This window comes from Paramormyrops kingsleyae, chromosome 7, assembly GCF_048594095.1.
Source record: "Paramormyrops kingsleyae isolate MSU_618 chromosome 7, PKINGS_0.4, whole genome shotgun sequence".
Lineage (NCBI taxonomy): Eukaryota > Metazoa > Chordata > Actinopteri > Osteoglossiformes > Mormyridae > Paramormyrops > Paramormyrops kingsleyae.
The window spans coordinates 1,523,193-1,537,881 of NC_132803.1; the positions used below are offsets into that span (position 1 = coordinate 1,523,193).

The 14,689-nt window shown below is 51.6% G+C and overlaps 1 protein-coding gene across 1 annotated transcript; it reads left to right on the forward strand.

Annotated features, from left to right (window-relative positions):
* Positions 1-4,163: 4,163 nt before the first annotated feature.
* Positions 4,164-13,013, forward strand: bnip3lb (BCL2 interacting protein 3 like b). Its single transcript, XM_072713932.1, has 6 exons — positions 4,164-4,313; positions 7,644-7,863; positions 7,940-8,018; positions 8,628-8,731; positions 8,898-9,047; positions 12,023-13,013. Exons 1-6 carry the CDS (start codon positions 4,277-4,279, stop codon positions 12,069-12,071), a joined length of 639 nt encoding a protein of 212 aa, XP_072570033.1. The 5' UTR covers positions 4,164-4,276; the 3' UTR covers positions 12,072-13,013.
* The last annotated feature ends 1,676 nt before the right edge of the window (positions 13,014-14,689 follow it).

The following is a 14,689-nucleotide window of genomic DNA, read 5'->3' on the forward strand; positions in this document are numbered from 1 at the left end:
ATGTCATGTGACAGCAATGCTGTCACCCAGTCAGAATGTGAATGCACATATACCCGCTGACTGGTACCCTCCCTGACCCGATCTTGCACTGCCAGCACACTTTTTTCTGCGGTTCTTGTGACTGCATTGAAGGGTGACGCTGTCTAAAAATCTTTCTGACTTGTTGCTTTTAGGAGCTGGAGGTGGAGGCAACCACGTGCAGTGGTGCTTCTCTCAGGTGAAAGGGGCCATCGATGACGACGTGGATAAGTGTGAGTGTTCCCGCAGGGGGTGGCACGGGCCTCTCCTCACCACCACATAGGGTATAGCACCAGCATTGCAGGGTTATGCCATCTGATTTGAAGGGTGCTGATTGGCCCTTCTGCCTGTCTATCACAAGCTGATGGGCTATGATTGGGTCTCCAATCCATGTCAGCTAAAGTGTGGGCACTCTAATCTCCATGCAGCATTCTGTGGGAGGGTTCTTTTCTGTGGTGGTCCTGATTGGCCTGCTGTAACCCTGCCCAGGTGCCAGTGTTCCAGCCCATGGTGCTTATGGTGGAGGTCACCCCCCGGCACGTCTTTGCCAACGCCCACCCCTCCTCCATCAACTCCATCTCCACCAACAGTGACTGAGAGACATACCTGTCGGCCAACAACCTGCGCATCAACCTCTTGTGGCTGGAGATCACAGACCACAGCTTCAGTATCCTCCTTGGGATTGGGGGGGGGGGGGTAGCTTTTTGGGAGTTTCCTTGACCGCAGAGTTCTCCTCTAGCCACTGCGGCACCCTGGTGTACAGCAGCAGCAAGAAGGAAGAGATCAGCATGGAAGGCTTGGATTTCAACAAGAAGATCCTGCACAGCACCTGGCAGCCCCGTGACGACATCATCGCTGTGGTGAAGACATCATCGCTGTGGTGATGACATCATCGCTGTGGTAACCTCCACCAACCTCTATATCGTCCGGGAAAAGCTGCTGTAGGCGGCTGGAAACTCCTGCTGTGCCCAGCCCGGTGCACGCCTCTATGGTGTGCCGGTCTCCGTGCCTGGCCATGGCCAAGGGTGGTGCGGCTGCCATGGCGACCTGCTTGCAGAGTTGAGGCCACACCTCTCTGCTGCCATGGTAACGCCCCCCTTCTATCAGGATAGGTCATCATTGGTTATTTTGTCTCTCTAACGGCTTAATGTCATCGCAGACAGCTGCCGGATCTCTTCCCATGACAGACTCCATTCCCATGTTCACCCCCAGCTCCATTCCCATGTTCACCCCCAGCTCCATTCCCATGTTCACCCCCAGCTCCATCCTCATGTTCACCCCCAGCTCCATCCCCATGTTCACCCCAGCTCCATTCCCATGTTCACCCCCAGCTCCATCCCCATGTTCACCCCCAGCTCCATTCCCATGTTCACTCCCAGCTCCATTCCCATGTTCACCCCCAGCTCCATTCCCATGTTCACTCCCAGCTCCATTCCCATGTTCACCGCCAGCTCCATTCCCATGTTCACCCCCAGCTCCATCCCCATGTTCACCCCCAGTTCCATTCCCATGTTCACTCCCAGCTCCATTCCCATGTTCACCGCCAGCTCCATTCCCATGTTCACCCCCAGCTCCATCCCCATGTTCACCCCCAGCTCCATTCCCATGTTCACCCCCAGCTCCATCCCCATGTTCACCCCCAGCTCCATTCCCATGTTCACCCCCAGCTCCATCCCCATGTTCACCCCCAGCTCCATCCCCATGTTCACCCCCAGCTCCATTCCCATGTTCACCCCCAGCTCCATTCCCATGTTCACCCCCAGCTCTATCCCCATGTTCACCCCCAGCTCCTACCTGCATGTGACTGGCCAGTGGCATGTAGGTAGAGTGTGACCCCGTTACAATACAAGCAGGGACAAGCATGTGTCCTGTCAGTGTGCCCCCCCCCTCCCCGGAGGCTGCTCCAGAGAGCTGCCTACTGGTCCTCAGGCCTGGCGCACTGTTCACTGTTCATCACTGAATAAAGGGAAGGTCCTGGTTTGGTTCTGGATGTGGTTACATAGTAGCAGCTGAACAGAACCAGCCTTTGGCCCTTCCTGCCCAGCACTGGTCCTGCTTGAAGCTCTATATCAGGCTGAATATGTCCTACTCTACATGTTTGATCTCATGTACGTTCTAACCTTGTGTCCTGGGGTGTGGACCCCCCCCCCACAGCCTCACTGAGGACGACTCTCACCTGCAGCTCGGCACACTGGCGTCTTGCCCGAGCCCCCATCCCCAGCTGCTCTGGCTGACCCCCCCCCCTCCCCCCCCCAGAGGTTTGTGGCACTCTTGAGGACACAGGAGAAGGAAAAGTTGGAGTTGCTCTCAGTGGCTTTGTGGAGCAAAGCCATGTCTGCTTTATTTGACTGGGTTTCTACGGTAACGGTTCACAAACACGTACCCTTTGGTGGCTGTGGTTTTATACCAGTATAAGCCGTTCATATTTTTAATTTGGATCTTGCATCAGTGAGTGAGCAGAGCACTTTTGGGTCTGATAATGTCTGACACAGTATACGCACACATACAGAAGCGCAGATGCATGCAGTTTTATTTCTTTTACTGTGAAGGCAATTTATTTCTATTGGCAAAACCCTAATCCTAACTATGACGACCTTAACCCCTGACCAGCCCTAACCTTAACCATAAGTAACCAAACAACTTTGGGCTATTTTAGTTATTTGATTGCATTCACAGATTTTTTTTAATAAAGTGGAGGTTTGTATTGTGAGGACCTGAAAAATGTTCCCACAAGCTAAAAAGTTAAAGTTTATACCACATGGTTGGACATTAAGTCCCCACAATGTGGTAAATACAAACCTCACAAACATACATAGACCCTGGGTGAATGCTGAGAGGACAGCCTGTGGAATTCCCCGCCACACCTAAAAATCATGGTAGTAGAGGGACCTTGGAGTAGATCTGGGTCTGGTTTAGTCTTGAGTAGTGTTTTAGAATAGAATAGAATAGAATAGAATAGAATAGAATAGAATAGAATAGAATTGAATTTAATAAAATAGAATAGACTAATAGAATGACCACTTTTATGGTCATTCAGAACATACACTGGTTAGTGCACATCAGAACAAAATTATGTTGCATTGACTCACCATCGACACAGCCGGCACAGCTGTGTTAATACTAGAAAACTTAAACTTAAAAATATAAAATCTAAATTCAGAATAGAATATAAGTGGAACTAACATAAAAATATATTAACCGCAGTATAGCAGCAAAAACAAGTGTACATCACCATTTCGGTTATAGTGCAAGACATTTAAAAAATAATAGGCGACGTGCATGAATGGAGAGGGGCAGAGTGTGGGGAGGGGGGTGGGGTGGGGAGGGGTTGCCATGAGTTATTAATAGTTCAGGAGTCTACTGGCTTGAGGAATGAAACTATTACAGAATCTGGCTGTCCTGGTCCTGATGCTGCGTGATGGGGGTGGGCAGAGTCTCTTGGTGTTATGGGCTCTGCTGTTTGAGTGCAATGTCCTGGACGGATGGAAGAGACGTCCAGATGATCCTCTCTGCAGTCCTCACCACTCTCTGCAGCGATTTCCTGCCTGAGGCTTTTGAGCTGCCAAACCAGATGGAGATACAGGTGGTCACCATGCTCTCTATAGTGCCTTTTTATTTGGAGTAAGAGTGAGTGGTGTGAGTAAGAGTGAGTGGCATGAATAAGAGTGAGTGGCGTGAGTAAGAGTGAGTGGCGTGAGTAAGAGTGAGTGGCGTGAATAAGAGTGGCGTGAGTAAGAGTGAGTGGAGTGAATAAGAGTGAGTGGCGTGAATAAGAGTGAGTGGCGTGAGTAAGCGTGAGTGGAGTGAGTAATAGTGGCGTGAATAAGAGTGAGTGGCGTGAGTAAGAGTGAGTGGAGTGAGTAAGAGTGGCATGAATAAGAGTGAGTGGCGTGAATAAGAGTTCCACACTGTACTACTGAAAAAAGTAAACGATATGAGCGTGTGTTTCTGTGCCACATGATGTCCTGCATTACTAAAGTATACCATTTAGAGGCCTCTTCAGCAACACTCCCCACCCGCAGTGCCCCCAGCCGCAGTACCTCCTGTGAGGCAGCTTACAGTAGCAGAGCAAGTGAAGAACACTCTACAAGTAGCTTTAATTAAGTTCCTAAGTTTAATTGGGAACCTGCCCACCACGAATCAGTGGTGACAACATAGGTTACAGCGTTCCCAGCTACCCCACACGGCGACAGCGGCGGCGCGCGCGTCCGTTTCGTCGGCGTATTTGTGACGCGCACGAGCCTCGCGCACAGGCATCATGGCCGCTGCAAGCGATGAAGACCCGGGGCTCAACGGTACGTATCGCCGCACGGTGCCGTAAGCAGCCGCTTGCCGTAAAAATGCGCCCTTTATTACTTTTTAATCGTGCTGGAACGAAGAAATGCAGTCTGTATAGCTCGGATGATGGAATTTCCGCTTTACAGGGCGACGGAATGGGGGTGGTGGACACTTTCTGGGAATGTAATTTTTCCAATGTTGACAAAGGTGTGGGCCAATAGGATTATTTGGAACGGCAATGGGCGGGTGCAAAGGCGCTGATCGACGTGAGTTTCGTGCTATTGTTTGTGTTATTTAGCGTGTCGAACTAGCTCGGCTGTGTTGATGGTGTCGGAGCAGCCGAGAGGAAAGCTGACTGCCAAGAAAATGGGGTTGTGTGACAGGGGCAGCCAGGCCAGCGAATTTTATCGTCGGAGGGGATACTTCTGATATGCAAGGTTTAGTGTAGGCCCATGTCACGAATCGCAATTATTATTATTATTATTATTATTATTATTATTATTATTATTATTAGGGTGGTGTTATGTTTAGCAGTATTAACATAACTAATGCAGTATTTTTCCGCACTGTATCAATAAAGACTTTGTCTAAGCGGAAAGCTTTCAGTCCTGCGGCTGCTCCAGCCCTCGAGTCCCAGCACAGCGAGACTGGGTGGGGAGAGTGTACAAAGTGGACGAAACGTAAACAAGAGTGGGTCCCAGCCAAGATTCGGCAGTTACAGCCTGCAAACGGCCAGACATTATGTTTACGCGGGGCTGGGGCTGAGGAGCTGCTTACGCGTCTAACTGCAGGCTGACTAGAAACACCCTTGCGTTGTCCTGACTAGTTTCTAAATTCGCTCACAACGCGATCCGGGATCATGTGATCCGCTGGGTTTTTATTAACCGCACTTGGGCTCGGTAAGGCGTCCCTTGTGTACTTTGCTTATGTGTCCATCTGGCCAGGAGGGCGGCTTCCGGTTTACACAGCTTTAAAAGTGTAAAAGGTCTCCCTCGCGAAACAGTGACGTCATTGTAAAGGAAGTGTAACGTTTTTTGAAATAGATGCATATTTGCGTGTGTTTCTGCCTCAACAGATCCTGCATTGTAATAAACACTGAGCAGTTCGCATGAGGAGCCCCAAGATAGGGAGGCATGTGATACAGGGTAACTGTTGGTCTGGTGCAGTTTGAGACAAGCAGCCTGCTTTTGCCATCCTTTGGCAGCTCTCCCCTTACTGTCTGGGTGATGACAGTGCTTCAGGATATGGTCATTAACTGATCTCAGTTCCCCCGCCTGGGAACCTCGTCATGCACGGCCCCTATGTGCCGCCTGTCGCCCACTCATTCTCGGCTCCACTTGCGTTCTGAGGGGGGGGGGGGTTGCATTTGGTGGGGGCGTGTGTGGGTTGCTGCATGGAGCAGTAAGGGCAGATCCTCTCACCCCATTCGCAGGAAACCCCCTCATCGGGAGCTCTCAGGACACCCCCCCCCCCCACACACACACACACACAACACTCTCAGAACACCCCCCCCACACATACACAACACTCTCAGAACACCCCCCCACACATACACAACACTCTCAGAACACCCCCCCCCACACACACACACAACACTCTCAAAACCCCCCCCCACACACACACACACAAAACACTCTCAGAACACCCCCACACACACACACACAACACTCTCAGAACACCCCCCCCACACACACACACACAACACTCTCAAACCCCCCCCCCACACACAAAACACTCTCAGAACACCCCCACACACACACACACAACACTCTCAGAACACCCCCACACACACACACACAACACTCTCAGAACACCCCCCCCCACACACACAACACTCTCAGAACACCCCCCCCACACACACAACACTCTCAGAACACCCCCCCACACACACACAATACTCTCAGAACACACACACACACACAACACTCTCAGAACACCCCCCCCCCCACACACACACAATACTCTCAGAACACACACGTGTACACACAACACTCTCAGAACACCCCCCCACACACACACAATACTCTCAGAACACCCCCCCACACACACACAACACTCTCAGAACACCCCCCCCACACACACAACACTCTCAGAACACCCCCCCACACACACACACACAACACTCTCAGAACACCCCCCCCCCAACCACACACACACACACAAGAGTTTATGGCCACAGTGACCCCCTACCACAAAAAGCTAGTGGTATGTTCTGCTCCCCCCATCGCTATGGTAACCTGCTTCTTGCTGCAAGCACAAGGGGGCCCAGGCATACTGAACACAGGCTGTTGTTGCCTGGGATCATGATCAGTCACATGGTCAGTATTTTGTTTGCTCTTTAAGCACGACTAAAGTACACAAAGCAAATGAGTTTGGGGTTAAGCTCTGACCTCAGAGCAGGCAGAAATGTAGCCTGAAGAGAGAGACACAGTTAAAACTAGATATGGATTTTGGCTCTGTGCTGTCTGTCATGCTACTGGGTACCGAACCGCAGTGCAACACAGATTTCAGCGCCTCCTTTGGGTGGCACTTACATCTCAGAGACGCCGATTGGAATATTTGCCCTCTGGTGCTCAGGCAGCAGAAGCATCACCGCCCCTCAGGTGCCATCGCTGCTTAACGTCACACTCGCCCTGAGGTCAGCAGACGCTGACCTTTAACACAATTTAAATGCATAAAGCGAAACGGATTTAAGTGTTGGATGTATTGCAATCAAAAGGATTCCGGCACCCGGACATGCAACTAATGTTTTAAAAACAATTGCATGTAAAATTTATTGAAGCATCTGTGACGCATGGGATACACTTGAAAGCAGTGGGCTGCACCGCGTTCAACATTTCAAAATGTTTTATATTTATTTATACTTAAATAATTAAGGTGTTAATTTGAAGTTGGAATTTGCTTTAGAAATAAAGTCGTTCTTATGGACATGAGCTTTCGTTTTGTGCATTGTTTGTGTTGGTTCAGGCACTGTTTAGGGCCCAACAGGTTAGTTCCTGACGATAAAAGTATCGTTTTAGCACCAGTATCAGAAAAAGGGGGGGGGGGAGAATTTCCCCCCAGCGATGGATAAAGTATCACTGCTGTATTTTTATTCAGCTTCACAGGCAGCTGTATATAAACACTCCTAACTTTGTCTGCGTGTCTCACTCCCAGTCTCACTCCCAATCTCATCCTGTCTCGGTTTGGGCCCTGGAGCCACAGAGAAACGTCGCTGATTCCGGGTATCAGCTGTCATCACGGTGGCTCCTTCAGTGGCTTATATGCTGTAGCGTGTTTACAGTCCCTCCCCAAGAGTGACAGCTGAAAGGCTGCCCCTGACCCCTCTCTGTGTCCTCCACCCCCAGGGTCCTGGGTGGAGCTGGGAATGAACAGGAATGGGGGTGCCCCGACACAGCCACCAAGCCAGGGGACACCCCCGGTGGGGGCCCAAGACGCCAGCACGCTGGGGGAGGCAGGGGGGCTGGAGCACGTACCCTCCTCTTCCTCAATCCACAACGGCGATATGGAGAAGATTCTGCTCGATGCTCAGCATGAGTCCAGCAGGAGCAACTCCTCCTGTGACAGGTAACACTGCTCCAGAGATGAGAGCGCCCCCCTGTGTCCTGCCCCTCCAACGCTGAACCTCCCACTCTCCCTGCAGCCCCCCCAGGCCCCACAGTCCACAGGATGACGGACAGATCACTTTCGATGTGGATGTCAGTGCCGTGAAGGAGGGCCAGGTGTGTGCACCGTGTGTCTGGTGTGTGCACTCCGTATGCCGTGTGCGTGCCGTGTGTACACTCCGTATGCCGTGTGCGTGCCGTGTGTGCACTCCGTATGCCGTGTGCCTGGTGTGTGCACTCCGTATGCCGTGTGTCTGGTGTGTGCACTCCGTATGCTGTGTGTCTGGTGTGTACACTCCGTATGCCGTGTGCCTGGTGTGTGCACTCCGTATGCCGTGTGTCTGGTGTGTGCACTCCGTATGCCGTGTGCCTGGTGTGTGCACTCCGTATGCCGTGTGTCTGGTGTGTGCACTCCGTATGCCGTGTGTCTGGTGTGTACACTCCGTATGCCGTGTGTCTGGTGTGTGCACTCCGTATGCCGTGTGTCTGGTGTGTGCACTCCGTATGCCGTGTGTCTGGTGTGTACACTCCGTATGCCGTGTGCCTGGTGTGTGCACTCCGTATGCCGTGTGTCTGGTGTGTGCACTCCGTATGCCGTGTGTCTGGTGTGTGCACTCCGTATGCCGTGTGTCTGGTGTGTGCACTCCGTATGCCATGTGCAGTGTATCTTCACACTCCGCTGGCCCCTTTTCCTCAGCCCTGTGGCGCTCTCTGCTGCCCCTGTAGGTGGAGGAGGAGCGGCTGGACAGGGAGAGGGAGGAGGACATCCTCATGAGGGGCTCTGACTGGGTGGCTGATTGGTCGAGTCGACCTGAAAACATCCCCCCTAAGTGAGTACCCCAAGTGATCTTTAACCTTTTGACTTTTGACCATTGTGCCCTAGGTCTAAGTGACCTTTAACCTCTCACCTGGCAGCATAGCTCCCTGTACCATATAGTTTTCAGAATCATTTTGTAGCATTTTGAACCTTTAGCCCCTGCCGCCCTTATGACACAGGGAGTTCCATTTCCGCCACCCGCGGCGCACGCTGACCCTCAGTATGAGGAAGACAGGAGCCATGAAGAAAGGGGGTGTGTTCTCCGCCGAGTTCCTCAAGGTCTTCATCCCCTCACTGCTCCTGTCGCACATCCTGGTGCTGGGGCTTGGGTAAGTGTCTGCTGCTGGCATGCACTTCCATATCTGTCCAGCAGAGGGCAAGATTGGACCTCCGCTCATGGGACAGCCGGGCAGCTCCCCGCCCAGCAGCTGCCTGGTTGTGATTGGCTCGTTCTCGCTCGGCTGCCCGAGTCTGGTGGCTCTCTGAAGCCGCCTGCCCACGTTCCCCAGAGTCCTGCACTGCTCATGTCTCTCTGGTTTTTGGTGCGGCTGTCGCAGTGTTAATTTTGATGCCCATTTTAAATTTACTTTTAGTCCCAGTCAAATGACTAAAATACATTTTAATTTTAGTCACATTTTAGTCAAAAAATTATGAAAATGATCACAATGGTCATTTTGTCTGAAATTCATTTTAATCTGATTTTAGTTGTTATTAACAATTATGGGTCATTCTACGTTACTTTTTTCACGAAAAACATTTCTGACAACATTGGACACTACTGAGGATTAGCCAAACATTAGTAGCCTTCTTTGAACAGTTTTAGTAGTGATAGTCACAGTCAGAGCGGTCAGTAGACACTAGTCTGTCTGTCTCTAAATGGCTCAGACCTGAGTCTCGTGACCCTGGGGGGAGACGTTACCACATGTCACATCCTGAGGCTGCTGCCTCATTATCGGGGGCTTTATTCATCACACAAGAGGAACCGTGACGTTTATGCTAAATACACACGGGAGACACAAAAAGCTAATACTGCTGTAAGTCCTACCCAGTAGTTCTTGGTTGAGTAAAATACCTGCTGACATGAACACAGTATGCTAAGGGAAATGCAGTCTACATTTTTATCAGAAAAGGATCCAGTGGTAACAAAGACTAGCTTTTATTTTCATTTTATGTGTACTCAGTGACCAAAAAAGTTAAACGCCCAGGCAGAGTGGTGGAAATGAATCTGCACATGGTGAAAGGTCAAGTGATTGTGTCGCAATGATTATAATATCAGATCAAACGGACCGCCCCCCCCCCCCCCCCCCCCTCCGCCAGGGCCTGGATACATGCGGCGATACAGTGCAGAAGGGAATCGTACAGCTGTTGTATCCTCTCCTGCGGCCCACAGCTGTTGTAACTGGCCCTGGAGATCCTGCAGATTGCCACTGGGTCTGAGTTGATGTCCAGGCTGATTCCATGCATGTTTGATTGGGGAAAGATCAGGTGACCTACTGGCCACAGGAGGACCTCAAGCTGGCGCAGGCAGTCCATAGACACACATGCCGTGTGTGAGCAGGCACTGTCTTGTTGAAAGACTGTACCAGGGTGCTGTCTCAGGAGGGGTAAGACATGCGAACGCAGGATGTCACTGAGGTAGCACTGTGCCGTTGGACTCCCCGAATCACTACCAGAGATGACCTGAAGTCATACCCTATGGCTCCCCACACCATGATGTCATACCCTATGGCTCCCCACACCATGATGTCATACCCTATGGCTCCCCACACCATGATGTCATACCCTGTGGCTCCCCACACCATGATGTCATACCCTATGGCTCCCCACACCATGATGTCATACCCTATGGCTCCCCACACCATGATGTCATACCCTATGGCTCCCCACACCATGATGTCATACCCTATGGCTCCCCACACCATGATGTCATACCCTATGGCTCCCCACACCATGATGTCATACCCTATGGCTCCCCATACCATGATGCCACGAATATCGCTGGTGTCTTCTCAATATTGGCAGGATCCGTCCTCTCCCCTCAGCACCACCATACGTGCACAGGACGGTCATCTGTGGTAATGCAGAACTGAGACTCATCGCTGAATCTGGTACGACGCCACTCGTCGTCAGTCCATGCCTCATTGGGCGACTGTGACGTCTGCATGCCCCACATGCCAGGCACCTGCACAATACGACCAGCCAGTCTCATGCAAACCCACAATGTGACCCCTATCAGACTCCGTCCAGTGCTGGTAATGCTGTCTAATCCTCTGTCTGCTGACTAGACCTGCCAGCTCCTTGCAAATCGAATCATTTACACACCCATCTGCAGGTGTACCAAATAACATCCAAATTGGACCATTACTTCTGGGTGCTCAACTTTTTTTGTCACTGAGTGTATATTTGTTGAGTCGAGACGAATAACATATGTTTGATTTAGTCATCATCATTAACATTCAATGTTTTAATTATCATAATACAAAAAGCCAGGGAACAACCCAGGATGGAGCACCAACCCATAGCAGGCAGACACTCATGCGAACCTACGGGCTGTTGGATGGGAAACTGAAGTACCCGGAGGAAACCCAGGGAGAGCAGGCACACTGCACACACACGGAATCCCAGGGAGAGCAGGCACACTGCACACACACGGAATCCCAGGGAGAGCAGGCACACTGCACACACACGGAATCCCAGGGAGAGCAGGCACACTGCACACACACGGAATCCCAGGGAGAGCAGGCACACTGCACACACACGGAATCCCAGGGAGAGCAGGCACACTGCACACACACGGAATCCCAGGGAGAGCAGGCAAACTGCACACACACGGAATCCCAGGGAGAGCAGGCAAACTGCACACACACGGAATCCCAGGGAGAGCAGGCACACTGCACACACACGGAATCCCAGGGAGAGCAGGCACACTGCACACACACGGAATCCCAGGGAGAGCAGGCACACTGCGCACACACGGAATCCCAGGGAGAGCAGGCACACTGCACACACACGGAATCCCAGGGAGAGCAGGCACACTGCGCACACACGGAATCCCAGGGAGAGCAGGCACACTGCACACACACGGAATCCCAGGGAGAGCAGGCACACTGCACACACACGGAATCCCAGGGAGAGCATGCACACTGCACACGGAGCCATGGCAGTGTTGGCAGGCCATATTTTCGTCTATATTTTCATCCGGGAAATGAACAGTGTCGCAGATGAAAAGCAGCATAGCAGCAGCTGAAACACACGGGTAACACTGAGAATGAGCGCACTAACTCTCTGCCTCCCTCCCCCCCAGGGTATACATCGGGAAGAGGCTGACCACACCCCCTGCCAGCTCCTTCTGAGCCCTGCCCTCACTATACACCCCCCTCCCTCTGACTCCCACCCTCTTACCTCCCCCACACTCTCTATTTCCTTCTTAGACTTTTATGTTTTTATGTCCAGTGGTCCTGCCCACCCTGAAACACTGCAAGGTGACGACTGCCACCTCATTTCAGACTCCGCCCCTTGTCACTCCTGGAGGGGCGGAGCTACAGCATCAGCCAACCTCAAAACTGATGCCTGTGAAACAAGCCGCCCTCTGAGCTGAAACCTGTGGGGGGAGATTTCAGGAAGAGCAGCTGAGGGGCGTGTTTGACTAAACATGGGGCAGCGATGTAGCAGCGGCTGATTGGCTCAGTCCTACAAAGGTGGCCCTGTTATTATTCTCATCACAGTCATAATTATAACCCTCACGGTGTAGTTCAGTAGTGACCGTCTCATGCTTGAATCTGAAACCTTTGGTTAGAAGTACAGAAATCAGAAGTGCAGTTCCTCAGAATGCCAGCTGGGGGTGCCGCTGTGCAGCCTGTAGGTCAGGACGCGGCTGGACAGGAGTCCTCAGTGTATGAGAGAGACCCCCCCCTCAGCCACCCTGCTGTGAATTATGTTTATGGGAAAGAAAATCCGCCTATCCCCAATCCCCCCCCGCCCCCAACACCACCCGCACCACCTCATCTCTCCCGCATCTCCGCTTCCTCCTTCCTCCACGGCCTTGCAGCCTGGGGCTCGAGGCTTGGCTGAACTGGCTGAACACACAGAATGTGCACGATGGGGGATTTCCTGCCTGCTCCTTGTTTTTTGGTTTTGTTTCTGCTGGAAAGGGGAGCAGGAGAGATGGCAAAGACGCCGTAGTAATTTTGATAATGATGGTTAAGGTGTTTGTTCCTAGAATTAGCAGGGTTTTTTTTTTTGCTTTGTTTTCTCTGATTGATTTTTGTCATTAAAATTCTCCACTGCAGCAAAGACCCTGAATGGAAGGCATTGATTTCTTTTCCCTTCCTCTTTGCTTTGTCATCCTCGCGATACACGCTCCTCTGCTGTCTGGGTTTAGCAGTTGGCGTGAACTGCAATGTCCCTCCCAGCCCTAAAAAGTACAGGGATCAGCTGTTTGCCAACTGTAGCTGGTAACTAAGGGCTTTTCTTCTTCTGCACCAGGTACTGTACTTTTCGTACAACAAACTCAGTGCTTCTTTTCCGCTGTTTTCTGGTCAGATTCCACCACCAAAAGTACCACACCAGCTAGGTACTTAAGTACTGCGGTACTTTGGGGTGGGATTTGCAAACATGTTTATTGTCACTTGGCTTTGCAGAACATCTGACCCACAAATACAACCTACATCCACCATTGTGAAAAAAGATAGTTATGAATGACCAGATCACCGCTATCCCCACACCCAAAGCCGTTCCGGGTGACCAGATCACCGCTATCCCCACACCCAAAGCCGTTCCGGGTGACCAGATCACCGCTATCCCCACACCCAAAGCCGTTCCGGGTGACCAGATCACCGCTATCCCCACACCCAAAGCCGTTCCGGGTGACCAGATCACCGCTATCCCCACACCCAAAGCCGTTCAGGGTGACCAGATCACCGCTATCCCCACACCCAAAGCCGTTCCGGGTGACCAGATCACCGCTATCCCCCCACCCAAAGCCGTTCCGGGTGACCAGATCACCGCTATCCCCACACCCAAAGCCGTTCCGGGTGACCAGATCACCGCTATCCCCACACCCAAAGCCGTTCCGGGTGACCAGATCACCGCTATCCCCACACCCAAAGCCGTTCCGGGTGACCAGATCACCGCTATCCCCACACCCAAAGCCGTTCCGGGTGACCAGATCACCGCTATCCCCCCACCCAAAGCCGTTCCGGGTGACCAGATCACCGCTATCCCCCCACCCAAAGCCGTTCAAGGTGACCAGATCACCGCTATCCCCACACCCAAAGCTGTTCCGGGTGACCAGATCACCGCTATCCCCACACCCAAAGCCATTCCGGGTGACCAGATCACCGCTATCCCCCCACCCAAAGTTCCGCTGTGTGGCCAAATCCTGGACTTGGTAGGCAACAGGGTGGTGACATCACATGACACTTGACCAACTCCACCCCCGACCCGGCCCAATACATTTGGCTTCTATGTGATTTTACACACAGCAGGTTGAGACATCAGAATATGCCACTTTTCATTTTGTTAAATATGACTATAAATGAAAAAAATGCCTGTCAGCATTAAACATACTCCCAAACAATTAAAAAACTCTTTATTCAACAGTAATAATTGCTCCTGCTGCTTCCACTGTGGATGCTGATGTCATTCAAACACCTAAGCTAAAGAAAAAAACTCAGTTTCAGGAGTGCAGGAGGCACAGCTAACTCTGGGTGCTCTTAGTGAAATGTCATGATTCAAAGGAGCGTGTTGATCATGGACTCTCCAAAGCACACTACACTTCCTCTCCCATGCCACTACCAGTACTGGCCAGCAGGGGTCACTGTATTTCTGTCTGACGCCATTTTTAGGTAGGACATGTGCTCTGCTGCTGAATTTGCCTTTATTGTCTCTCGTACACATTTATAAAAGCAAAGATGGCCTGCAGACTTGTGGGCTGCTAGCATTGCTAAGTGAGCGTAGCTATATTTCTAGC